The 27,455-nt window shown below is 45.2% G+C and overlaps 1 protein-coding gene and 1 long non-coding RNA gene across 5 annotated transcripts in view; one reads left to right on the top strand and one right to left on the bottom strand.

Annotated features, from left to right (window-relative positions):
* The window catches only part of LOC128573569 (uncharacterized), a 27,318-nt gene extending 25,668 nt beyond the window's left edge, over positions 1-1,650 (bottom strand). Inside the window, exons 1-2 of one of the 2 annotated variants that reach the window (XR_008376484.1) lie at positions 1,515-1,635; positions 51-136 (exon numbers count right to left, since the gene is read on the bottom strand). This is a non-coding gene — a long non-coding RNA (uncharacterized LOC128573569). Of the gene's footprint in view, positions 1-50; positions 137-1,514 lie in introns of both variants that reach the window. The other variant, XR_008376483.1, reaches the window with a different exon arrangement.
* Positions 1,550-21,843, top strand: TTPAL (alpha tocopherol transfer protein like). 3 transcript variants are annotated; one of them, XM_053573805.1, is made up of 5 exons: positions 1,550-1,838; positions 10,172-10,628; positions 14,046-14,239; positions 15,968-16,078; positions 20,093-21,843. In XM_053573805.1, the coding sequence occupies exons 2-5, from the start codon at positions 10,187-10,189 to the stop codon at positions 20,369-20,371; spliced, it is 1,026 nt and encodes a 341-aa protein (XP_053429780.1). In that variant the 5' UTR covers positions 1,550-1,838; positions 10,172-10,186; the 3' UTR covers positions 20,372-21,843. The 3 variants fall into 3 exon arrangements, with proteins under 3 accessions (XP_053429780.1, XP_053429781.1, XP_053429779.1); XM_053573806.1 differs by lacking the exon at positions 1,550-1,838 and adding an exon at positions 2,028-2,051; XM_053573804.1 differs by lacking the exon at positions 1,550-1,838 and adding an exon at positions 5,294-5,401.
* The last annotated feature ends 5,612 nt before the right edge of the window (positions 21,844-27,455 follow it).

Genomic DNA, 27,455 nt, shown 5'->3' on the forward strand with positions numbered 1-27,455 from the left:
GGAGTACCAGATCCAGGCTAGTGAAATGAATGGCCAGTCACAAAAAGCACCTTCTTGTGCCCAGGGTCATCTTCAGTTCTTCAGAAGCAGAGCTTGAGGCAGGGATTAGGTACCCGTGGTTTATGAAAAGAGAAACCTAAAGGGGATGAAGGGAAACAGGAAAGGGAGGGAACCAAGTATGGATGTGGTCTCAGGTAAATTCTAGCAAGGGGGCTGGCCTTTTGCACATTTGTACTGTCAGTTGTTGGCTGAGAGCCTCCCCATGGCTAAAGGGAACAGCATCCTGGGTGAAGCAATTCCCGAGGTGATAATTCTCAGGAGGACAAACAGTTTACCATTAGAATCCAGTAACTGAAGCATCTGGGGTGATGACTTCATAAAGGGCTCAAGAGGTTCCCAAAGGCACCCACACTTATTGCTGGCTAATGAATCAAGTTTTAGAACATTCTGGAACATTCCTTTCCCAGACTTGTTTTGGAGAATTCTCTGGGAGCAATTGTCTGTCATGTTAAACAAAACTGACATGTGAGGGAGGGGAGGAGACCTAAAGAAGGAGCTGCCTCCACCCAGCACCCGAGCTGGCTGAGGGGAGAAGGTTTAAACACAAATCAAATTGAGAGTTTCAACTGATAGCTTGACCGGAGATTCTAATTTCTAAACTGATACTGAGTTTGTGACCTAAAGTGGCCATAGAATCGTCTGTTTTCTGAGTGAGCAGAAGAGGCACAAGGGTCGGGGGGGTTCCACCCATCAGCAAGGAAAATGTCAGGTGAGAATGCATTTTAGAAGGGACACTGGGAGACAAAAATAAAAGTGTGCTTTGATTATGTCACAGGTCAGGTTTATGAATATGGGGATAATGAAAGGTCATGGCTAAATCTTAGCAGCTGTGGGCTTTAGACTGTGCTCTTGAAAAATGATCACTGGTTGTCATTGCAGAGTTTCCTGGTGACATAGCACCAGTTTCATGTCAACCATCCTGAACCTTAATTTCCTGATAGCCTTCCTGGGAGTGACAATACCCACCTGATGGGGGTGATTGTGAGGGCTGAGTGACGTGATGAACTTTCAGAGCTGACACTCTGGGATTCCATAATCACAGACCTGCAATGCTATCTTCATGTAACCATTCACAAGTGACTTTGCCTCTCTGGGTAGTTTTCTGGTGTGTCAAATGGTGCTCATGAGAGCCTCTGCTCCGTAGCACCTCTGAGGTTAGTGGAGTGAATATATATAGTGCTTAGCACAGTGCCTGGCTGAGTAAGAACTCTGCCTGTGCTGGGCATTACTAACACAATGGAGGGTGGGCTGCTACCGACAGAACAGGGGGTGTGGGATCTCCACCCCTTCCCGTTCCCTTACTATTCCAGGCCCTGTTTTGGAAATACTTCAGCCCGGCTGGGATCCAGGGCCCTTGGGAACAAAGAGGACGTCCTGTACCTCCCAGCGAGCTGCCATGCTGACTCAGGTTAGGAAATCAATGTGTGACCACAAAAACACAACTGGGTGCTTACCTCTTCTGGGAAATACACACAGCCAGCCCATGGGCACCTCTTTGTTCCAATGCTGAGACGTGGCTAGCTCTGTTCTAGGTCCTGATCCTGATGCTCGTGGGCAAAAGGCTAGCACACCAAGAAACAGGAGTCTCTGGTCCCTGAAGGCACTCCAGGCCCCTGGGTCACAAGCTTCGCATGACCCTCTGATTGGGGTCAAGCATGTCTGGTGCTTGCCAAGCCTCTGAAATCTCCCAGCCCTCATTTGGACGCTTCTCAAGCCAAACCAGGCTCCGGACCACTGGTTGGGCAACCGGTGACCTCAGACTGGGTCAGACCTATCAGGTGAGCATCTGTTTAAGATTATAGAACATTTTGTTCTTTAGAATCCCAAGGGACAGAATCTTCCCCACCCCTAGCTCTAGCCCCCTCCCATCCTTTACTGCCATTTACTTAACTTTGGGCAAGTTCCTTCACTTCTTTGAGTTCCAGTTTTCCCATCCCTCAAATCCAGGCTAACAAACACCTTCACCTTCCAGGGCTATTTTCAAGACTCAGGTAATGGGTGTCAGAGGATAGCACACACATTGGCAGAAACTCAGTAAGGGGGGAGGTTATATATAACTGCAGACAGGGACTCTGCAAAGAACAGCACGGCAGGTATACTACAGTGAGGGACAGTACAGAGCTGGGAGCCAGACTGCCTGAGTTCAAAACCAGGCCACTCTTCCACTTCCTGTGTGGATGTGGGTAATCCCTCTGAGCCTCAGTTGGATTCTCTGTAAAATGAAAATGATCATAATGGGGTTATGAGGGTTCAATTAGATTAGATGCACTGGCAACAGTGCCTGGCACATAGTAATCACCTAATAAGTATTAACTTTTTTTTTGAGACAGAGTCTCACTTTGGTTGCCCAGGTTAGAGGGGCATGACGTCAGCCTCAGACTCCAGGGTTCAAGCAATCTTCCTGCCTCAGCCTCCCAGGTAGCTAGGACAACAGGTGCTCGCCACAATGCCCAACTAATTTTTTCTATTTTTAGGAGAGACAGGGTCTTGGTCTTGCTCAGGCTGGTCTCCAACTTCTGAGTTCCAGCAACCCTCCTGCTTCAACCTCCCAGAGTGCCAGGATTACCAGAATGAGCCATCACAACCAGCCAGCAGTAACTATTTTTAACAAGTCAAGATTTTTGAAAGGATTCACAGGGAACTTGCATTTAGTGAGTATCTACTATGTACCTAGTACTAGCGGAAGCCATACATTCCTATACCTGTGTATGAACATATATACACACACATACACATATACAAGGCAGGTACTTCTGTTTTCACTTTTTGTAATCTTTAAAACATAAAAAATACACCGGAGGTGGTGGGTTCAAACCCAGCCCTGGCCAAAAACCACACACACAAAAAAAAAAAACAGATGAAGAAAACCACATGAATTAAATTTGTAGCTTATTGCGTTATTTCCGGGCAAACACCCTTGTAACCAGCACCTGGGTCAAGAAATACAAATTTTTCAGCCATCCAAGGGAAACCCCACCCCATGCACTCCATCCCAAAAGTAATCACAGCCATTTGCTTCAAAAGTAGCCACTAGCCTGACTATCACAGTCAGTGTTTATTTGCATTTCTTTATGGCTTAACTATCTGAGTGTGCCTTCCTAAACTTTATAGTTCCATGTTGCCCATTTTTTTAAAACTTGATTTTTTTTTTTTTTTTTGAGACAGAGTCTCAGTATGTCACCCTTGGTAGAGTGCCATGGCATCACAGCTCACAGCAAACTCAAACTCTTGGTCTTAAGCAATTCTCTTGCCTCAGCCTGTCAAGTAGCTGGCAGTACAGGCGCCCACCACAACACCTGGCTATTTTTTTATTACAGTTGTCATCGTTGTTTAGCAAGCCTTGCCCTAACCACTGAGCTACAGGCGCCGGGCCTAAAACTTGATTTTTCTTAAGCCTCTTTTAATCTATAGGTTCCCTCCTCCATCCTTTCCTTTTCCTTGTAGTTTCTCTGTTGAAGAATTCAGGCTGCTTGACATGTAGTTTCTCAAAATCTGGATTTTGTTGTTGGATCTTCATAGTACAATACAGCAGGCCCCCTGGCCTTAGCATTCCCTGCAAATTAGCCCCTGGATCAGACCCTGGTTCCATCCTTTTAGCATGATTAGAGGTGGTGCTGAGTTCCTTTTCAAGAATCACGTGTATGGCTGGAGTTTGTTCTTTTTTTTGGATGTGAGCTGCCACTGTGTACAATGGCCAGATACATTAATGCATTGTAGGTGGCAAGATGGTAACATCACATCATTTTATTAGCTGTAACTTTTCCTTTATTTATAGTTTGGTTCCCCAGTGCTACAGTTCATTTAGGAAAGATGAGATCAATACTTGATTCTATGAAATCCCTTTTCCCATGTAAGGTAAGATATTCACAGGTTTCAGATATTAGCATGAGGACATGGTGGGGGGCATTATTTAGCCTATCAAAATCTGATAACCCTAATGCTAGGAAAGCTAAGATATTCACAGGTTTCAGATATTAGCATGAGGACATGGTGGGGGGCATTATTTAGCCTATCAAAATCTGATAACCCTAATGCTAGGAAAGCTATGTTAAATAGTGTGATGAAAATGTGTCAAACAGTCTATGAACCAAGTGTATGGTGCCCCATGATCATACTAATGTACACAGCTATGATTTAATAAAAAAATTTAAAAAATAAAAATAAAAAATAAAAGGACTTCTTGAACAATCAGAAATGCTGATTCCAGATGTGTAGCAGGAAATGCATGAGATGAGCCTGGAATATTTTATGGGACCATAAAATAAGGAAGCCAACAAAGGTTATTAGAGTTATATCAAAAAAAATTAGAAGTTGGCCAATCATGGTGACTCATTCCTGTTGTCTTAGCACTCTCGGAGGCCAAGGCGGGAAGATTGTTTGAGGTTGAGAGTTGGAGATCAGCCTGAGCAAGAGTGAGATTCTGTCTCTACTGAAAATAGAAAAAAACGTATCCGGGTGTTGAGGCCAGCACCTGTAGTCCCAGCTACTTGGGAGGCTGAAGCAGAAGGATCTATCATCGGGCAGAGACTGTGTGTTCTTGTGGCCCTGGAGAGTCACTTCCCATCTCCCTAGTACTCCTCTTGCCCCTGGGTGGAGAAAGGAAAAGACTATTTAATGTCATCTCTTGGGACTAAGAGTTCTGGACGACCACAATTTCTCTCTAGAAATGGTTTAGCGTCGGGCGGCGCCTGTGGCTCAAGGAGTAGGGCGCTGGTCCCATATGCTGGAGGTGGCAGGTTCAAACCCAGCCCCGGCCAAAAACCACAAAAATAAATAAATAAATAATAAAAGTATTAAAAAAAAAAAAAAAGAAATGGTTTAGCGTCTTTGCCCGAAATAGAGTCTTAGATTTGCCTCAACGTTGCAGTTGCACAAAATATTTGGGGAGTTGGGGTGAGGGTTTTAATGGACTAGGGAGACTAACTAGTAAAGCCTTTTCAAGCTATCAAAGCAGGAAAAAAAGAATTATTGAATCAGGATCCACAGCAAGAATCATGTTACAGATGAGGAAACAGAGGCCAAAGGCGGAAAGAGGACTTTTCCAAGGTCACTCAGCTAATGACAGCCAGATGTCCCCAATCTCTGCTTTTAGAGCAACCAGTCCTAGAGCAGCTGTGGTGGGAGGAATCCCGCCGCCAGGTGGGGACAGAAGCCCTGCTTTGCGGGGAGTTTTCGCACATGCGCACACCGGGCGGCGCCCCGCCTTCCCACGCCCTGACGCGTCACTTCCGGCGCGAGGGGCCGGGCCGGGCCGGGCCGGGAGTGCGGGTCGGTTCTGTGCGCGCTGCAGGACGAGGCTCCAGCCGCCGATTGACCCGCGCTCCGCCCCGTAACCGGGCCGGTGAGTGCCCGCGACCCCGTCCGTGGTCCCTGGGGGCCGAGGAAAGGCACCCCTGAGAGGGAGGGATAACCGGAAGCGGGGCCCAAAGGAGCGAGAGACCCCAGGAAATGGGGACACCTGGGGAGGGGGTCACAGCCGGAAGTGGGGGGCCTCAGAAGGTTGTCAGCAGGCCATGGGGGTCTCTGGGGTCCAGGACAGATGGCTGGCTGACCTCTCCGTGTTGGGGGGTGGCGTGGAGAGGAAAGTAATGCTCCAGCAAGTGATGGGCTCCAGGTAAAGATTCCCAGCTTCACCCTAACAAGTGGTGGTTGCATCCCATAATGTCCACCTATCACCTCACTCACCATACTGTGACTGAGCCCTGGAGATTAAACAGCAAACTCCAAGTGGAGAGTAGAGATTATGAGCTTAGGGTGGGGCTGGATGCATCCTTGCTCTGGCTTATGAGGTGTGTACCCTTGGGCCCATCACTTAGCCTCATATATTCTGCTGATATTTACAGAGCACTGGTATGTGTCAGACACTGGAACTGGCAGTGAATAAGGTAGGCTAGTTCTCTGCTCTTGTAGGATTTACATTCTAGGGGACAGCTTCCTCCTTTGTAAAGTGGAAACCTGTAATAGTGCTGTCGCCAAATATTGTGAAGATTCAATAGGAAAATGATGTATAGGGCTTAGCACCATGCTTGATACATGGCAAAACACTCAAGAACATATTATCTCTTTTCATCATTCCTCTATGATACAAGCTTCACAAGGCAAAGCATTAGATTGTTGCTGCTGTGTCCCCAGTATCTGTTAGCACAATGCCTGACACATAGGGCGGGTGATCAGAAATTATTTGATAAATGAATGGGTGGTGAAACCGGCCCTGAGGAATTTCATGACACTGGACTGCAATTTCTTAAAGAAGAAATATGAACCCAATGCTGTGGAAACCTGGAGAAAATCACCTGGTTGGGGGGAGGGGTGGGCAGGAAAGGCTTTAGAGAGGAGGTGACATTGCAGCTTGAAGATGAGTTGTCTGGCTAGGAACAAACAAGGAGAGGAAATTCCATGCAATGGCTATCAGAAGCACAAGAGGTGTTCTGATAATGGTGGGTCATTCATTTGCTGGCACTTAATATGCATCAAGGTGGGGAAGAGGAAAATGAGTTCCGAGAGGAGCATTGAGGTGAGGCCTATAGCCCGTTGACACTGCAGTTTATCTCACAGGTAAACACTTAACTAGATTGCATGCCTCTGTGGGTTTTTTTTTTTTTTTTTTTTTTTTGGCCGGGGCTGGGTTTGAACCCACCACCTCTGGCATATGGGACCGGCGCCCTACCTGCTGAGCCACAGGGTTGCATGCCTCTGTTGGTGACTTCCTTGGAAACAGACCCATCATTGTTTTTCCATTCTTCACTCAGCATACCTCTGCCAAGCAAATTAAACTCATTCAACAAACATTTGTGGAGTGCAGACCTCATGTCTAACAGGATGTTAGGTGTTGAGTTTAAGGTGATGACCCAGACAAACAGGAGTGTTGCTCATAAATTGCCTGCAGACAATTACAACAGTGTGGGAGAAGTGCTATGCCAAAAGAGTTGTGTAGGAGCCACCTAACCTGGCTGTCAGCAAAGGCTGCCTGCCTCTAGCCACCCTCATCATTCACCTGGATTATTGCAGTAGCTGCTAAAGGGTCTCTTTGCCTCAGTCCTCATCCTCTAGAGTCCATTCTCAAGACAGCAGAGTGATCCTTTAAAAATACAAATCAGGATCATGTCACTTTTCCCCAAACCCTCCATGTGCCCACCTCACTCAGTAACAGTCAAAGTACTTACTGACCCACAAAGCCCTGGCCTTCCCCAGCAAGTCTCTGAAATCATCTGCTACTATTTTCTACTATTGCTTACTTGGCTCTTGCTACACTGGCCTCCTTGCTATTCCCTCCCACCCCCGAAAGCCAGACATGTTCCTGCCTCAGGCTTTGCACTTGTTCTTCCCCCAGATATTCATGGTTTACTACTACTCCATCTTGGCTCACACGTCACCTGGGTGAGGCCTTCCCTAACCACCTTCTTTAAAATTGTATCTCCTTTCCCTGGGTACCTCCAGCTCCCTTCCATGCTCTGTTTCTCCATGATACTTACCACCTTATAGTAGACTATGGTTTATGTTGTTTACTGTGTCTTCCCCCATTGGAATCTAAGCTCAATGAGGTTGGGGGTTTTGTTCACTTTTGTATCCCTAGTACCTAGAAGAGGGCCAGGTACATTGTGCTCCATGTCTGTTGAATGAGTGCAGTGGCATTTAATCAGGACTCAAGGTTGGCCAGGGGAAAAATTGGAGGGAGCATGGTAGCTGGATGAAGCAGAATGTGCACAGGACAACAAAACACACCTTTGAGGGAAGCGGAAGAAGCTCCTTAGAGCTGGAAGTTGGAATGCAAGGAACGGAGCTGGCAGATCTAAGATTTAAAGGAAATGACCTGGTTGCAGAGGACACTGTAAGAGTCCAAACTAGGTGCAGTTAGTACAACAAAGGTATGTGTAGGGATCTCCCAGACGGTCTCCACTTTCCTTCTTGAGCTCATAGGGGAAGGCCAGTGACACCCCATAGATAAGAGCTTGGGCTTTGGTGGCATGAGCTTGTAGTCCCAGCTACTCGGGAGGCTGAGGCAGGAGAACCACTTGAGCCCAGGAGTTTGACGTTGCAGTGAGTTGTGATGAGGCCACTACATTATACCCTGGACAATAGAATGAGACCCTGTCTTAAAAAAAAAGAGAGAGAGAAAAAGAAAAACAAAGAAGACTTGGGCTTTGGCATTAGCAGCTGTCCTGCTGCATTGGAATACCTAAGGCGAGTGTTTTGTTTGTGTTTTTCATTCAGTAAGTGTGTTAGTTCATGCCCTTCAAGAAGCAGAGACTACGAGATTAGATATGTAAGAAAGTCAAGGCAACACCTGTGAAGGGCAAAGGGGAAGGAACTGGAGAAGTCAAGAAGAGCCTTTAGCAGTGATGTGGGTCTGCCCCCTGTGAAGGATGTTTGGGCAGGAAGAATGTCCCTGACTACAGTGCAGGCCTAAGAAGGGTTTGGCCAGGCCAACAAGGGAGCCCAAGATGCCTGTTAGAGGAGTCTGTGAGACACCCAGGCATTGACCGGGAGAGATGTGTGGAAAGTGTGACATCCCCTGGAGGTAGATTCAGAGGGACAGCAGTTATTCCCAGCAGGAGGCCTGACCAGTACATTTTCTTTTTCTTTTCTCAGTCTCGCTTTGTCACTCTCAGTAGAGTGCTATGGTATCATAACTCACAGCAACCTCAGACTCTTGGGCTCAAGCAATTCTCTTGCTTCAGCCTCCTGAGTAGCTGGGAGTATAGGCACCTGCCACAGTGCCTAGCTGTTTTTAGAGATGGGGTCTTGCTGTAGCTCAGGTTGGTTTGGAACTTGTGAGCTTAGGTGATTTGCCCCCCTCGGCCTCCCAGAGTGCTAGGATTACAGGCATGAGCTACCATGTCCATCTGAGTGCATTTTCTTGACTGCCATGTTGAGTTACATTGGTACAGGTAAAAAAATTCAGACAGTATAGTGAAATGTCTCTTTCACATTTTATTTTTAATTTTTCTTCTGGAGACAGGGTCTTACTCTCTTGCCCATGCTAGAGCACAGTGGTTCAATCAGCTCACTCCCACCTCGAACTCCCAGCTCAAGGGATCCTCCTGCCTTAGCCTCCTGAGTAGCTGGGGCTACAGGCATGCACCACCACACCTAATTTTTATATTTTTTTGTAGAGACTAGATTTTGCTTTTTTACCCAGGCTGGCCTCTAACTCCTGGGCTTAAGTGATCTCCCTGCCTCAGCCTCCCACAGTGCTAGGTTTTTTTTTTTTTTTTTTTGCAGTTTTTGGCTGGGGCTGGGTTTGAACCCACCATCTCCAGCATATGGGGCTGGCACCTTACTCCGCTGAGCCACAGGTGCCACCCACCCCACAGTGCTAGGAATACTGGCCTGAACCACAGTGCCTAGCCTTCCTCATTTTAAATGTTCTATTCTCTTAGCAGTAAACATTGCTAACAGTTTCTTATATCTCCTTTGAGAAACTTTCTGTGCATTCACAAATACATATATACTTTAAAAACATAAATGTGATTATTTTGTACACACTATTCTGCAACTTGCTTTCTTTTTTCTTAACACATCAATTTGTAAAGATCTGTCTGATTACTTTTCATGACAGGATTGTAGCCCATTCACCTGGTAATATTATTTAACCACTCTCCTACTGATGGTGCAGGTAAGGTGTTTCCAGTCTTTTATCATTATAAATCAATACTTGTGTTTTGTGCATACATGCAAGCGTATGTTCTAGAAATGGAATTCTCATAGATACTGGCAAACTGCCCTCCAAAGAAGCTGTGTCAATTTATAGTCCTATCTCCAGCAAGCGTATCAGAGTCCCTCTTTCTTATTTTTGTCAATTGGAATCTCAGAGTTGCTTTAATTCACATATATGTCACAACAAAAGGTTGAGCACCTGTTCATACATTTATAAGCAAAGCCGTGGTGTTCAGCGAGGAGTGCGTGTATTCTGTCCTAGCTGCTCAGTACCTCCCGAGCAGGGCTCACATCTGTGCATTTGGTTCAGATCCAGTTCATCCCCCAGGTTGAGAAACCCTGCCCTGATGTTACTTGGCTTTGACAAAAGTGCTCCTGTCCCCCACATCATGCTGCCCTGGGAATGAGCACTGCTAAGCTTTATTAACTTGGCTTGGGACTTCTCTGTTGGCAGGGATCCTGGTAGCTCATGTCCAAAGAAAGCGACTCTCTGAGAACCAGCCCTTCTGTGGCCTCACTCTCTGAAAATGAGCTGCCGCCACCTGAGCCTCCTGGCTACGTGTGCTCGCTGACAGAAGAACTGGTCACCAAAGCCCGGGAAGAACTGCAGGAGAAGCCAGAATGGCGACTTCGGGATGTGCAGGCCCTGCGTGACATGGTACGGAAGGAGTACCCGAACCTTAGCACGTCCCTTGACGACGCCTTCCTGCTGCGCTTCCTCCGAGCCCGCAAGTTTGATTACGACCGGGCCCTGCAGCTCCTAGTCAACTATCACAGCTGCAGGAGGAGCTGGCCTGAAGTCTTCAATAACCTGAGGCCATCAGCCTTAAAAGATGTCCTCGCTTCCGGATTCCTCACAGTGCTGCCTCACACTGACCCCAGGGGCTGCCACGTCCTCTGCCTCCGCCCAGGTATTCTCCTGGACTGTTGTGGGATGTATCTGTCCAGCACCGTCTTCCTTCCCTAGTCCCTTTTTTACCCCTTCTTGTAGTCAAAGCTCATTTGATTACAGAGACAAAAACCTACTCAAACCAACTTGAGAAAAAGGGGAGGATTTAGTGGTTAACAGTGGGGAGTATCTCCCACAACCAGAGAGCTGAAAGTACAACAACTCTGCTAGGCCCCCAGGATCCGCCAGCCATTCTCCCTGGGGCTTTCCTTCCGACAGTCCACGAGTCCTCAGGACCACACATTTCTGCTGCCTTTTGCATGTGTCCTTTACATTTTTTCCTGTGGTCTGGTTTTCCCTGCCCCTGTATACGTCGCTAAATCTGGCACCCTTCAGCTCTCAGGTCTATCTGACTGCTCAATTAAGTTCCTCTGTGCAGATTCCAGATCTCTAGGGAAAGAGTCTGGTAGGCTAAGGAATCTGCCCCAGTCTAGGACACAAGCATGGCTGCCAGCACCCCCTGACCTCCTCTGTGGGTAGGCTGAGGTACAGGAATCAGCGACGTCTCCTCTGACCTTTCCTTCCTTTCCTCTACTTTGTTAAGCCACTGATAATATTCACTTTAGATTCATTTTTTGATCTTAGCACTTCCTGATAGTAATCAGGATGGCTTACATTTCTTTAGCGTGGTAGTTTGGAATTGGAGGCAGCTCCCTGCCACCTCCCGGCAAAGAGCATTTAGTAATGCTTCCCAAAGAGCATTTAGGCATGACGAGGGAGTATAGAACTTGAGACTTCTGATCCTCAATCCTGTTCTCTTCCAGATTCCAAATGCATTATAAACTTGAATGTTCTCCACTCCACCCCGAACCTCCACGTTTTCCGTCAAAGCAGAGCTTAGAAAAACAAAATGAAAGTCATATGTAATGTTTTTCCCAAGTAAGTCAGAGAATGAGAATGCACTGATGGCCCTCTTTTGCTTGACCATCCAAACCCCTCTAGAAGGCCAGTTGGACAAGGAGTGGACACTGCCACATACTTCCTTGTGCTTTTGGTCATTCACCAAACTCTCTTTGGAGACTAAACCATCCTCCAGCATTTACTATGTACCAGGCACAGTGTAGAGTGGTTTACCTGCTGTTTTAGGCACTTTTCAAAATTTCTTGGTCCCCTGAAATCTGCAGTGCATTTAAAATGAGCAGTGCACTGCAGATTTCAGGGCACCAAGAAATCAAGAAATACCAGTTAACTAGCCGGGCGTTGTGGCGGGCGCCTGTAGTCCCAGCTACTCGGGAGGCTGAGACAAGAGAATTGCTTAAGCCCAGGAGTTGGAGGTCGCTGTGAGCTGTGTGAGGCCACGGCACTCTACCGAGGGCCATAAAGCGAGACTCTGTCTCTACAAAAAAAAAAAAAAAAAAAGAAATACCAGTTAACGAACTTTTCTGCTGCAACTCTGTACTCAGCTTATGGGAATATTACAAAACAGAGATGACCACACTAGTTGTACCTTTGCTGTGTGGTTTCAACCCTTTGCCTGTGAGATTAATTTTTTCCTCCGTATGTCTGGAGCAGATCTGAGCCCTTCCCCACTGACCCAACTTTTTAGCAGATACCTTACGCAGAAGGTTTTATTCTCAACTAGGTATTAGCTTCGCCTGTTTTTTTTTTTTTTAATCTTTTAAATTAAAAAATTTATTTTTATGTTTTTGTCATTTTCTTTATTGCCTTATAACTCCAGCTTAAAGGAGACCTTTTTTAAAGCCCTTTTAAGAAACATGTGATTGAAAGGGATGTCATCCATGGGGCGGCGCCTGTGGCTCAGTCGGTAAGGCGCTGGCCCCATATACCGAAGGTGGCGGGTTCAAACTCGGCCCCGGCCAAACTGCAACCAAAAAATAGCCGGGCGTTGTGGCAGGCGCCTGTAGTCCCAGCTGCTCGGGAGGCTGAGGCAAGAGAATCGCCTAAGCCCAGGAGTTGGAGGTTGCTGTGAGCTGTGTGAGGCCATGGCACTCTACCGAGGGCCATAAAGTGAGACTCTGTCTCTACAAAAAAAAAAAAAGAAAGGGATGTCATCGAGTTCTGCAGAGGCAGTTTTAACCTGTAGCAACATTAAATAGCAAGCTGGCACAATTTTTGGACAAAGATTTTTCATAATAATTGTATACCTCGTTGGTGGCAAATGTGAAGTTTTGTCTTTCTAAGAAGGTGGCCTATAGATCTCGGTGAGATTTTCTTGAGAACAGTGGTTAACAGTCAAAAATTAGATTCATCTTTTTCCCAAAGAGTGGAAGAATTATTAAATATGTGGAAAGTCTGTTCTGGAAAGGGGCGTTTGGTGAGGGATCTCCTGGTAGCATTATGCTTCATACTTATAATAATCCTGGGGTGTATGAATTAGGATTATCTTGGGGTGGCATGTAACAAAAAAATTCAGGATGGATGAAACAAAAAAAAAGAGAACTGATTTGCGCAGACAACTGAAATCCGAGCATAGCTAGACTCAGGAGCTCAAACTCTAGCACTGGAAAACTGTTTCCATTGCTGCTGCCCTCAGCAGGGGCTTCATTCCCAGGTCCTCAGGAATCTCAGGCTCACAGCCTCACCACTACAAGAGGGAAGAGAGATCTTTTTTCAGAGGGCCAGGGTCCCAGAACTGAGTCTCGTTGGTTCAGCTTGACCTGACTTGGATCACACTCTGTGGCCAGGAAGAGGTAATACCAGATTGGCCAATCAGTCCCCAATTACTTGCCCACTTCTGGAGCCAAGAGTCAAGACAGTTCTATCCAAGGGTATATGTGAAACTTGGTAAATGTGGAATGTAAGTGTCTTGGCACAGTAACTGAGAGAATGCCAGGAAGGCTATGTTAACCAGTGTGATGAAAGTGTGTCAAACAGTCTGTGAAGCTAGTGAATGATGCCCCATGATCGTATCAATGTACACAGCTGTAATTTAATAAAATAAAAAAAAAAGACAGTTCTATCCAAACTGTGTGTCTGTAGTGGAGGAGGTGGTTCCCCAGGGAAAACCAGGGTGGTATCATGAAAATAAGAGGAAATATCTAATAGCAGAAAGCATAGGTGTCCATGGAGGTAGGTGTTCTTAGCCCATTCTGTTTTATTCTACTTGTGCATGGTGAGGAAGGAACTTGCCCAAGGTCACACAGCTAGTAAGCTTCAAACCCACAGATGTGTCTGACTTCAGACCTCATGCTTTTAACCTCAACACTCAATTGCATTTCCATTTCAGAATGTGCTGCTATGTTTGGAGTTAAGAAACATCAGTTGCTGCCTAAAGTGTCCCATTGACTAACCTAAATGGAATTATGACCATTTGGGTATCGTTTCCATTTTGAAACAGCAGTTTTAGAAAGGAGACAAATCTTTGATCTCTTATTACTATTCACTTCTGTAACATACTGTCCATCTTTTATGACCTTAGACAGATGGATACCGAGCAACTATCCAATTACTGAAAACATCCGAGCCGTATACTTGACGTTAGAAAAACTCATTCAGTCTGAAGAAACCCAGGTGAATGGAATTGTAATTCTTGCGGACTACAAAGGAGTGAGCTTATCAAAAGCATCTCATTTTGGCCCTTTTATAGCCAAGAAGGTGATTGGCATCCTCCAGGTATGGCCTCTTTCTGTTATGTACATGTTCTGTGGTTGCTCTGGCTGTCCCCGGGCCATGTCCATTTACTGCCGGTCCCACATCCCACTCCTGCAGTCAGAAAAATATAAGAGCATTAAGGGAAGAATTTAAAAGCCCTATGTATCACCCATTCTCATCAGGATCTCCAGGACTTTCTAAAGAAAGTACTTTCAATCTGGAGAAGGTCAGCATGAGGGCAAGAGTTGAAAAAACAAGAAAATGCTTTTTGCCTATCTTTTTCTTTCTGGTCCAGAAGACAGAGGAGAATTCTCCTAAAAAACAAAACTGAGAAATTGTGCTTCTGCCCAAGTTTCTGGAGCCCCTCCTGGCCTCTGTGGACCTGGGGACATGGGAGATGGTCTGTGTTTTGGTCAGATGCTTCACACCTCATGTGCTGTATCTCAGCACACAAGTCACTGGGGACTATAAAGTTCCTTCTGTATCTGCACAGTATTTAATGGCTTGCAAAGTACTTCCAGGAATCCTGTGAAATAGGCTAGGCAAGAATTACTTTTCCTTTTTTTTGAGACACAGTCTCACTCTGTTGCCCAAGGTAGAGTGCTGTGGCATCAGCCTAGCTCACAGCAACCTCAAACTCCTGGGCTCAACTGATCCTCCTGCCTCAGCCTCCCAAGTAGCTGGGACTACAGACACTTGCCACAACGCCTGACTAATTATTCTATTTTTAGTGTAGAGAGGGTCTTTCTCTTGCTTGGGCTGGTCTCAAACTCCTGAGCTCAAGGGATCTTCCAACTTCAGCCTCCCAGAATGCTAAGATTACAGGCATGAGCCACCATGCCCAGCCTACTTCTCTGTTTTGATAGATGGGAAAACTGAGGCTAGGGAATGTACAGCCTCACCAAAGTCTCCCAGCTGTAACATGTTTTGATTCCTTGTTCATTCTGACCCACCACATTGGGTGCGGTCTCTTGGGAACTATGGGGGCAGCAGTGATTATAACATCCTTCCCATTGAATTCCACAAATTCAGTGCGTATCTGAGCCCTTACTATGCACAAGTCTTATTATTTACACAAATCAATGCCACACGTGGACATTATCCTAGACTTGAAATCTGGCCTTGAGCAAATACTCTGGCTTTCCTTAGCTTGCACTTTTTTGATGCCTTCTGCTGAATACCATGCAGATTCCAGTGTCAGGAAACAGTTTAAATTAGTGTCTTCCTAGTACTATAAGATAATCTGCAGAGGAAAAAATTTCTAGGGTTAGTAAGTTTGATAAATGTGGTCTCTTTTTTGTGAATTTCCCCATATGCATTTTCATATTAAAGGCTCTGAGCACGGCTGGAGTTAAGGAACCCTGTTTGACTATGTTTAGTGTACTATATTTCTGCTGTGGGACCCTATTTTGTATCACATCTAATAACATCCTGAAAAATATGCTTGGACAATCCTGATCTAGGCCTGATACTAGCCAGACCCATCCACGTAGACTAGGACCGTTTTTTGCAACAAAGGATCAGCTCTCCTCCTGTTTGCCTTACTCTCTTCTAACCTGGTTTTGGGTCCCGGGACAGACTTTCCTGCAGGTTTGTCTTCCAGTTTAACCTCCACTTGGGCTGTCTTTGAGGAGGCCATGAGGATCAGTTCAGATCAATGTTGGGGCTTAAAATGAAGATTTAACTGGGGAAGGCAGGAGCATAACGGTCCTCCAGATATTCTAACATCCCTTTGCCTTCCCTCCACAGGATGGTTTCCCCATTCGGATAAAAGCAGTGCATGTAGTGAATGAACCGCGAATATTTAAAGGCATTTTTGCCATCATAAAACCATTTCTGAAGGAGAAAATAGCAAACAGAGTAAGTGATCTTCCTATTGATTTCAGAGACTTTAATATTTTTTCCTCTCTTGATTTTATATGTGACATCTAATACTTAATTATTTTTGCCCAGTACTAAGTTGGAAAGTACAGTGTTACAGATAAAATAAATGAACAATCTTTTTGTGAGGAGAAGATGAAATTAATAAGAATGTTTGCCAGTGGAGAGAGCAGAGCAAGGATTTTTGCCCTAAGTGCCTCCCTGTTGGGTATCATGTAGACTCTTTGGCATGCTGGCTTGGGCATTGTGATCCAACATTGCGTTGTATGTGAAAGAAGATATGGAAAAGAGGAGGAGCAAAAGATAGTCACAGGACAAATAGCTTAAAAGAGTTAGTCATTTCTTTTCTTTTTTCTTTTTTTGAGACAGAGCCTCAAGCTGTCACCCTGGTTAGAGTGCAGTGGCATCATAGCTCACAGCAACCTCCAACTCCTGGGCTCAAGCGATTCTCCTGCCTCCGCCTCCCAAGTAGCTGGGACTACAGGCACCCGCCACAACCCCCGGCTATTTTTTGGTTGTAGCTGTCGTTGTTTGGCGGGCCTGGGCGGGATTCGAACCCACCAGCTCAGGTGTATGTGGCTGGTGCCTTAGGTGCTTGAGCCACAGGTGTGGAGCCTTTTTAAAATTTTTTTTTTGAGACAGAGTTTCACTCTGTTGCCCAGGCTAGAGTGCCCTGGCAACAGCCTAGCTCACAGCAACCTCAAACTCCTGGGCTCAAGCGATCCTCCTGTTTGAGCCTCCCAAAAAGCTGGGACAACAGGCACCCACCACAATACCCAGCTAATTTTTCTATTTTTGGTAGAGATGCGTCTTGCTGTTGCTCAGATTGGTCTTGAACGCCTGAGTTCAAGAGATCTTCTTGCCTTGGCCTCCCAGAGTGCTGGGATTATAGGCACAAGCCACTGCACCTGGCCCTTAATGGTCATTTCTTACTATAGAATCTTTGGGTTTAAACATGCTATATACTGGGGGTGGCACCTGTGGCTCAGTGGGTAGGGCGCCGGCCACATGTACCGAGGGTGGCAGGTTCAAACCCAACCCTGGCCAAACTGCAACAACAACAAAAAAATGGCCGGGTATTCTGGCGGGCACCTGTAGTCCCAGCTACTTGGGAGGCTGAGGCAAGAGAATTGCTTAAGCCCAGGAATTGGAGGTTGCTGTGAGCTGTGACGCTACGGCACTCTACCAAGGGTGATAAAATGAGACTCTATCTCTAAAATAAATAAATAAATAAATAAAATAAAAATGCTATTTATGCCTGAGCTCAGTGGTTAGGGTGCAGCCATATACACCAGGGCTGGCAGGTTCGAACCCAGCCTGGGCCTGCTAAACAACGACAGCTACAACCAAAAAATAGCCAGGCATTGTGGCCTATAGTCCCAGCTACTTGGGAGGCTGAGGCAAGAAAATCACTTAAGCCCAATAGTTTGAGGTTGCTGTGAGCTGTGACACCACAGCATTCTACGAAGGACAATATAATGAGACTGTCTCAAAAAAAATAAATAAATAAAAATGCTATTTAAGCCTTTCTGTTTACCTAATAGGTTGTCTCACTGTATAAAGTTTGTGGAGCAATTCGAGATTTGCAATGTGTGTTAGCTTACCTCTTATTTAGAGGGTAGATGACACATGAGAAGACAGCCTTCCTTTCTCTCTGAACCTCTCCCAGGACCACTGATTCAAATAGGATGGGTAGTGTTTTTCTCTACCTTTCCTAGGCCTTGGGAGGTCACTCCAAAGAATGGGCCCTGAATTTTACATGCTTTTTCAAAGAGTACTCATATAGAGATAGAGAGTCTCAAGGTCGCAAAGGAGGTGACTTAAAAGTCCCAGCTACTCAGGAGGGTGAGGTAAGAGAATCGCCTAAGCCCAGGAGTTGGAGGTTGCTGTGAGCCGTGTGACACCACGGCACTCTCCCGAGGGTGATAAAGTGAGGCTCTGTCTCTACAAAAAAAAAAAAAAAGAAAGAAAAAATCCATATGTCGATTTCCAGGCCCTTTCTCTGAAGATTTTGATTCATTAGCTCAAGGGCTGAGCCTAGGGATCTGTGCTTTTAAAATTGCATTAGATGATTCTGATACATAGCTAAGTTTACAAACAACTAATTTAGTGACCTCCTGCCTAAAGGAAGTTTTTGTTGTTGTTGTTTTGAGACAGAGTCTCATTACATCGCCCTCAGTAGAGTGCTGTGGTTACACAACTCACAGCAACCTCAAACTCTTGGGCCCAAGCAGTTCTCCTGCCTCAGCCTCTCACATAGCTGGGACTACAGGCGTCCACCACAACACCCGGCTATTTTTTTGTTGCATTTGTCGTTGTTGTTTTAGCTGGCCCAAGCTGGGTTCAAACCCACCAGCCTCTGTGTATGTGGCTGGTGCCCTACCCACTGAGCTATAAGCGCCACCCTGTTTGGAACTTTTACCAAAGCAGCCTTTGCATGAGTCTTTTACATTTGTGAAATGGCCTTATTTGTAGCCCATTATGTTGCTCATGCGTTCCTTTGAACATTCATTCATTCATTCAAGAATATTGATCAACTACTATGTGCAAGTATGTTCTAGCTGGACAAACAGACCCAAATCCCTGCCCCTAGGAAGCTTACATTCTTCTAGAGACAGTATTATCTACTATTAGAATGTGGTAAGTGCTATGGAGAAAAATATAGCAGAGAAAAAGGATAATGTGTGTGAGAGACAGGGAACGGTTACAGTATTCAGTGGGATGGTTAGAGGTGGTGGCATTGCATTAGGTGATTCTGATACATAGCTAAGTTTACAAACAACTAATTTAGTGGCCTCCTGCCTGGCAGCTAACCCATGTCGGTTCCTAAAGATTGACATTTGAGCAAAGATTTGAGAGGAGTGAGCCACACATCTAGGAGACCAGATGGGAACGTGCCCAGGTCACTGGAAGAGCAGCTGGGAGGCTGCAGCTGGCATCAACAGAGGAGAGGAAAGAGTGGTTGAAGGAGTCAGAAGTAACGGGCTGAGATTGTGACAGGCCTCGTGGGCTACCTGAGAGGTCAAAGATTGAAATAAAAATCATTCCGACACGTGAAATGAAAGGGAAATGGAATCCAGGTTCTGTTTTGGCAAAACCAGCTTTTATTTGCACCCTGGTGAGGACGAGACGAGTTTGAGAAGGAACTCAGCTCATGGATAAAGATGGATGGATGGACCTTTTAAAGGTCAAAAGGGGGTGGTGCCCATAGCTCAGTGGGTGGGGTACTGGCCACATACACAGACCTGGTGGGTTTGAATCCAGCCCAGGCCTGCCAAACAACAATGACAACTACAACAAAAAAATAGCCAAGTGTTGTGGCAGGTGCCTGTAGTCCCAGCTACTTGGGAGGCTGAGGCAAGAGAATCGCTTAACCCAAGAGTTTGAGGTTGCTGTGAGCTGTGACGCCACAGTACTCTACCCAGGGGGACATAATGAGACTGTCTCAAAAAAATAAATAATAAAGGTCGTAAGGGTGGGGGTTGGCCCATTCACCTTTTTTAGGTGGGACATCCATTGGAAGGGTCAGGGTTAGTTCTATTTGGGTGAGTCCACTCCATTTGGGTGGGTCCCTACATTGAACTAACTCCATCACCATCATATATACAGACTTCGGCTTTTAGTCTGTGAGGTAGAAGTTTGTAAACACAGGAATGACATCATCTGACTTGCATCGGAAGTTTAGTTTGCAGAGGGCCAAGAGAAGGAGCAAGGAGACCAGGTAGTGAGAAGTGATGGTGGCTTGGTACCATTAGGGTGGCTGCAAAGTGGTTGGATCTTGGATATACATCTCGCAGGTCCTGCTAACAGGACATGTGGTGTAAGAAAAGAGAATTAAGGATACTCTAAGCTTTCTGGGCTGAGAAACTGGAAGGGGAGAGTTGCCATTAACCTTTCATTTCTTCATTCAATAGACATTTGAGCAGCTAACATGAAAATTTCTGCATTACTGCTTAACCTAAGGATATGTGTTTTCATTTCATTCCCCTTCAGTTCTTCCTCCACGGGTCTGACTTGAACTCTCTCCACACAAACCTTCCTAGAAGCATTCTCCCCAGAGAGTATGGGGGCACAGCTGGAGAGCTGGACACTGCCACCTGGAATGCAGTACTACTGGCCTCAGAAGATGACTTTGTCAAAGAGTTCTGCCAGCCTGCTCCTGCCAGCGACAGCATCCTGGACCAGGCGCTGCTGCCTGAGGGACTGACCTCAGATGCACAGTGTGATGACTCCATGCGAGCTGTTAAATCACAGCCGTACTCCTGTTACTAGGTAGTCCCCTGTGTAACCATCTGTAAGACCTTTTTTCTTTTGAGAGGCACAAGGAGAACTTAAGGTGCCAAGGATTCGGTCTTGTGCCTTGTAATTAAACTGCAGCATGGAGGAACAGCCCTCGAGATTTGAAGGTTAGCCAGTCATGGGTTACTTGAATCATTCCATGGAAGACATGGAACATGTCCCCGGTGATTCCCAAACATTTGGAATCCCAGTTTGTAACTATTAATCAGGAAGCTGTATCTGGATTTTTTTGTTTTTTTTTTTTGTAGAGACAGAGTCTCATTGTACCGTCTTCCGGTAGAGTGCCGTGTCGTCATACGGCTCACAGCAACCTCTAACTCTTGGGCTTACGCGATTCTCTTGCCTCAGCCTCCCGAGCAGCTGGGACTACAGGCGCCCACCACAACGCCCGGCTATTTTTCTGTTGCAGTTTGGCCGGGGCTGGGTTTGAACCTACCACCCTCGGCATATGTGGCCGGCGCCCTACTCACTGAGCCACAGGCGCCGCCAGTATCTGGGTTTTTTAAAATCTGTTTTTATGCATCTTGGAAACAAGAAAAATCAGGAACAAAGTCACTTTGGTCCCACTTTCAAGAAAACCACCTGATTGGCCAGTCAGCTCTGCTCCTATGAAAACGTTTGGGCTAAGCCTGCAAAGTGGCCTAATGTGTGGCTCTGGGAGTTTGTCTTTTACATGAACTCTGACCACAGACCTTGGTTGCTCATTAGGAAATTCCATGTTTGAGACCCCAGCTACTATTACTGGGTTTGGAAAACACCTTCACTGGACATCAGCACAGCATCAGGACATCAGCAGCACCACCTGATCAAATTTGGAAACCTGAGACTTCAAAGCACCTCTGGGATTCATTGGTTGAATCTTGCAATAGAAACTTAAGTTTTCCCAAACCCAGAAAGCCTTAGCCCTGGTTCTCAATAGAATCATACAGGGTCCTAGAAGTATATGATCTTACTCAATCTAAAATACTGGATTCCAGGTGTATAAAAGTATTCAGCCTAGGAATCAGAGATCCGGACCATAGGCATGCAACTATGGACAAAACCTCTGTGGGCCTCAGCTTTCTCAAAAATGTATAAAATGAGGTGGGTGAGATGACGTCTAGGGCCCATCTGGCTGCTGAGGTTCTGGGATTTGGTTTAGTTACTGAATGTTAGATTTTCTGTCTAGAAAAACACTATCTAGATACAAGTAGTTGGATTCCTGTTTTTCTGTGGTACACATAGGCCTTTCCATGAAGAATGTGTCACCATTTGGCTTTGACTGCAAAGAAACTAGTATATGTATTCCTGGAACTCATTGATACCAATATCCTTTGAGTAGTGATGGTTAAACTTCAAAAGATGGCTTTTGTGAGGCCAGGTGAAATGATCATGATCTTGAATGAGCCTTTCCATCCCTGAGACTCTGGTAGTATATTATAAACCTGACTATAGTGGTTACATTCCTTGGGATTCTTAGATTCTGGTTTCTGGATTTCTGGGTCACTTCTGGGGCCTCGGTCCTCCCAGACCCACATGAGTTTCTCTCTCTGGTCTGGGTGGATGAACCAGCTGAACATCATCTCCGCATTTCAGCACTTTAGATCTTTCCAGCCAAGATTTCAGCCCTAGCCCAAGCATCAAATTAGGTGGTTCATATGATGGCTATCACCCTATTTCCTTTGATATTTACTCTATGTGATTATGGTGTTAAATTGTGACAAGTACTACATGTTGTGTGTGTACCTCCTCCATGCATTTTTAGACTAAGGAGGCAAGGCAGATAGTTCAACTAGCAAAACAACAGCATTCTAAAATTCAAGACCAGTCTGTTGTTACTATGCTGTTCATCCTTATTGCACCTTTAAAAATGGAGACACTGTTGGTAGAAATTAATTTACTTACCTCATTAAGTAAGCCAAGTCTACAGAAAGTTCTTTTCACCATAGATACTAAACTAACCCTGGATCCTCTAGGGTCCTGGCTGCTGAGCAGAAAGTGCCAAAATGTATATATCCCTCACTGCCCTCTAGTTCCATCTAATGATGATGTGACCAGCATTGCTGAAAAGTGCTAGCAGGGCAAGTGGGAGGGCTGAAGTACAGCATTCAGGACTCGAAGGTCTGGATGGGAGAACTGGTTAGAGGTCCCAAGAGGGGAGAGAAAAAATGAATAATAATAAACAAACTAGGCAAAGAGAAGAATGAATCACTTAGATCCACCAAGTTCCTGAGATTTAAATTCTACATTGCATTCCTGGCCAGTCATTTTTGTCTATGAGACTCAAGAAAAGCCAAGCTCACCTAAAGAAATATCTCAGGCTGGGTGAAGTGGCTCATGCCTCTTATCTCAGCTGCTCCTGGAGGGAGGCTGAAGCAGGAGGATTGCTTGAGCCTAGGAGTTGGAGGTTGCAGTAAGCTATGATGATACCACTGCACTCCAGCCCAGATGACAGTGTGAGACAAAAAAAAAAAAGTAATGAAATACTTCAAAGACCAGAAAAGCCCATTTCCCAAGCCTTTCTAGTTGGACCAGGAATAAGCTCTTCCTTTCAGCTTCTGAAAGAACTCAGAGCCTGTCTGCCTGCCTCCTGGAGCTGTTATGTGCTTTGGTTCAGCTCCAAAGAGAGATCAAATAGTTCTGAGACCTCAGGAAGTTTGAGCCAAGCTGTGAAACCAGGACCTCTTTGGGTGAAAATTAAGACAGTCTCCCTGTGGCTTCACCAGGGTGTCGGTGTGAAGCTGCCCCAGCAGGGTGAGGAATGTCCAACAGGAGCATTTGGTGAGTCTTAGTGGCGGCCTCCAGGTGGAGCAAACAAGTAAACCTCTAGAACTAGGCGTGTTTTCCTTCAGGACAAGGTTTTGGCCCATTGCACAAAACACCTAAAAATTCACTATTTCCTGAATTCAAGGTAATGAGGTATTGGGAAGGAAAGAGATCACAAATTAGAACTAAGTTCCAGTTTACCTGTGTAGCCTTGGACTAGCCACTCACACCCCTGGATCATGATTATACTGTCAACTCTCTGCCCCGGCATCTGATTGGCTTTACTGCCACAGCAACACCATACTCTTACCTTTCTGGAGACTTCCCCCCACACCCACCCCTTTACTTTAGGTCTGAATGAATTGGTACCTAAACCTTCCAAATGGATCTGTAGCTGAGAAACATGCACGTTTTCTTTCTCTTCTTTCCCTACACCCCTAACCAGGTAGGGGTGCCCCTCCTAGAGTCCTACCTTCCTAGAGAGGCTGGATAAAATCTGCGGAAACAGAAGTGCAACTCTAGCTTCCCACCTTGAATTGCGTATTTACTCTTGGCATATTTCACCCTGTTTCACAAGGAGTCACTTGTTTCAGGTGGCTTATTAACGTTTCAGGTTACTAGATACCATTTTTTTTTTTTTTTCAGAAGCCCACGCCTTTCAGAATTCTCCCTAGGCGAGCAGTTTCTTTAAATGCCACTTAACCTCAGACCAATCATGGGATTACTTTTTCATTTGGGTAGCAAAAGCTATAGTACTGTTGTGGCATTATTATGATTCCTCATTTTAAAGTTTTCAGCTTTTAAGCTTTTGCTTTGAAACTTCCTTTCATTTAGGGAGTAAAATGTGAGCTCAACTAATAAGTGTAGCAGTCCGTGGCCATAAGGGTGTGGCAGTACCAAACAGAAAGAAGCTGACTTTCAGGAAAGATGTCCGTTCTGATAGTACCTCTCAGTATTGGGATCTGTTAATTTTGTTAAGTCTAAATTCCTTTCTGCTCTCCTGACTTGGAGAAATGGTTTGCTTGAAATGCAAGTAACCGATACTATCAGTCAACAAGGGCTTGCTTCACGTAAAGATCCAGTGTGATTTGCAGATGGAGATGACAGTGATGAATTTACTATTTTTCACTTGGCTCTTTTTCTTTTATTCTCACTGGGCAGCCTATTTAGTCAGGTAGTAAGTCAGTGCTGTTACGGACTCTTGTGGACATGCTTTGGTTTCTTGCTGATCAGGTAGGAACTTGTTACAAGTGAAATACTTGAAACCTCTCTGTGACCAACAGCCTCTGGCACCACTCTAATGGGGTGGAAGGTGGGCTAATTTTCTGACCAGTTTGGGCACCATTTCAGCCTCTGGTCACATTCCTTGCTTCAAACTGAAATTCAGTTTGGCTTTGACTGTAGGACACATGGTGGTAGATTCATGTACTTCAGTGTTTGTTTTGACCAAAAGTTTATTTTTCTAGTGCATTTTCTAAGTCAAAGTGGTGGAAATATGTAATTTTAGTATGCATGACTACTGGGTCTTAATAAAAACCCTTGTAAGGTTAAATATGTGTGGCGTTCCTTTGTGACGACAGTTTGGATAAAGGTTCTGAGGTTTATTATTCACAGGCCCTAGGAGATAGCGCCTCCCCTCCAGGGGAAGTATGGAGGGGCATTGTAGTGGCAAAAAGTGCATTCTGTAGATGTTGGGCTAGTTGCCTCCAAAGATTACACCGATCTGTAGGAAGAAGAATGGAACTGGCTACATAGTAGCAGAGGTGACATGCACAGTTTTCAGCTCTTGAAGCCTCATTTAACCTTCAGATACCCTTCTACTCTTAATGAAGTAGTAGTATATCCCTGTGGGAAAAGTGAGACACAGAAAAGTTAAATAGCTTGCCCAAGGACACACAGCTAGCCAAACAACAGAGATGGGATTCAAGACCAGCTGATTGGAACCCACTATTTCCTCCTGATGGTTGGGGCTAGGTTGTACATGTCTTGTAGTCAAATAACCCACCCCTAGATAGAACACAGAGGGAAAGAAGGTAGGACTTTTTTATAGAGCAAGAAGGGTACCAGAAGTTGGCTTATTTTGTGGCTTCTTGATAATAAACTCTGAGATCCTAGCTGTCATTGAACATTTTATTCCAGAAGCACCTAGGAACAAGCCCAGACTCCCTGATGGGTAACCAGGGTGTGGCTTGACCAGCTCTGATCCCAGGCATGCTATGCGTTTCTCTACATGTTTATTTTATAGAGGTGTGTACACTTTGCCCTAGAGCAGACAAAAGTTAGGTCCCCGTGGAGTTTTTGCTGGGTCGGCGATAAGTCAGTTGAGAAATACTCTAATAGGATGTTGTACGTTTTGGATGATGCAACAGGGTAAGCACTTACATTGCAGCATACCAACAATTCAGGTCAGTCTTTCCTGAGGAAGTTGTGGAACTTAAGCTCAGTCTTTCATATCTGGAGCAAACTGCTCCAATCTTTATTTTTTTTTTAATCTTTTTTTTTCTTTTCTTGAGACAATCTATAGTCCTTGGTAGAGTGCAGTGGTGTCATTGAGGCTCACTACAACCTCAAAGTCCTGAGCTCAAGTAATCCTCCTGCCTCATCCCCCTTTTAGTAGAGATGGGGTGTCACTCTTGCTTAGGCTGGTCTTGAACTCCTGAGCTCAAGGGATCATTTGGCCTTGGCCTCCTAGAATGCTAGGATTACAGCCATGAGCCACACTGCTCCACTCCTTTTTCTCTCTCAGCAGTGTCATGAGGATCACTGAAGGCACACTTCTGTCGTGAGCACTTTTTCAATGCCCATTCCTTACACACACTACTGGTTTGGCACCCTTACAAAAAGTTTTCTGTTACTGCATTTAAAGCTGGTAAGTAATAAGACATTTTAGGGTGCCAGTTTTCTGAGGAAAAAAGTTTTTTAATGAAATGTTTGTCCTTTTACCTGACTAGTTACCACTAGAGACACCGTGACCTTCAGGTGATTACCGACTTTCCTGTGTTAGTGATGGATGGTTTAGTGAGTCCGATGACTCCCCTACATTTAAGCCGTCTCTAGCATATCTTGTCTCCCACTATGGGCCAAGAGACAATGAGACCTAATTAAAAAAACAAAAAAACCTGGATCGGTTCCTCTGTTTTACCTCTAAGTAACCAAGAGTAAGTCATAAACTTGTCTAAGCCTCAGTTTTATCTGTAATTGGGGGCAGGGGGAAGAGAGGTATTGACAGTATCTGTCCATAGTGTGAGGTATTGACAGTATCTGTCCATAGTGTGGTACACATAGCTACTTATGTGGTGATTACTGTTACTCTTCACCCGAGGCCACAGGCATCACGTGGCTTGATCACCCAGCAGTAATCAGGACATCACTGAATAGGCTGACGGATTTGGGTGCCTAGCTAACGGGATGGATAGACCACACAACACAACAGGAGTAAAAGAGATCAACAGCAGCTCCCATTAACAAGCATAAGCCTAGTCTCTGCTGTCAATCTGCAGAGCTCAAATGCATGGCTCACTGTGTGAACACACACTTTAGTTTATACAATTAAGCAAAGATTTATAATGGACCAAAAAAGCTATCCTGGTAAATTACACCTGAATTATGGTCTGGTTTGGAACATCAACAGCGACAGTAGGTTGGTCCAAGTGCAGTGCTGTTTACAACTAAATTGATCATGACCAGTTACAGATTTGTTTCTTCTCCACTCCCACTGCTTCACTTAACTCCCCCACCCCAAAGCCTGTATTGATAGGTGGTCCATGGCTACTCTTTGGCTGTCTCCCTATCAAGTTTTACCCAATGAAGTATCTTGCAAGACCAAAGTAAAGGAATCCAGCATGATCCTGTAAGTTTTTTTCCAGCTGTAACTAGGTAAAAGTGGAAGCCTTTTCATGAAGTTGCCTTTCATGAATTCCTAGACCTACAGCATGCCCCTGACCTCAAAGCCAGGTCCTCAAACTGCAGTCATGGGGAAATAAACACGCTTCTTCACCATAATGAAACACCAACTTACTCATCTGGAATGAAATGCTACCATGAGATCCCCTGCTTAAAATCATGATCCTGGGCTTACTCAAAGTGCTGGCATTATTTATGCTTGTGTGTAATTCAGCGTCATGTGTATAATTCGCTTGAGTCAACTACTAGGTTTCCTACTAACAGGTAGACGTAACAAATTCTTAGGGCATGACCAAGGAAAGTAAGGACACTGTCCCCCAATTTTTAAAGAGAAATTTTTTACCTCAAATCAATATCAAAGTTATCATAAGAAAAAGTAAAAACTTTATTGGACTTCATTACACTCATA

Source organism: Nycticebus coucang, chromosome 21 (assembly GCF_027406575.1).
Source record: "Nycticebus coucang isolate mNycCou1 chromosome 21, mNycCou1.pri, whole genome shotgun sequence".
Taxonomy (NCBI): domain Eukaryota; kingdom Metazoa; phylum Chordata; class Mammalia; order Primates; family Lorisidae; genus Nycticebus; species Nycticebus coucang.

Excerpts from the sequence above, each read along its gene's own strand:
- TTPAL (XM_053573805.1), top strand. The coding sequence starts at position 10,187 with ATGTCCAAAGAAAGCGACTCTCTGAGAACCAGCCCTTCTGTGGCCTCA. Across the intron at positions 10,629-14,045 it reads CGTCCTCTGCCTCCGCCCAG|ACAGATGGATACCGAGCAAC; the intron begins GTATTCTCCTGG and ends TTATGACCTTAG. Across the intron at positions 14,240-15,967 it reads AGGTGATTGGCATCCTCCAG|GATGGTTTCCCCATTCGGAT; the intron begins GTATGGCCTCTT and ends TTCCCTCCACAG.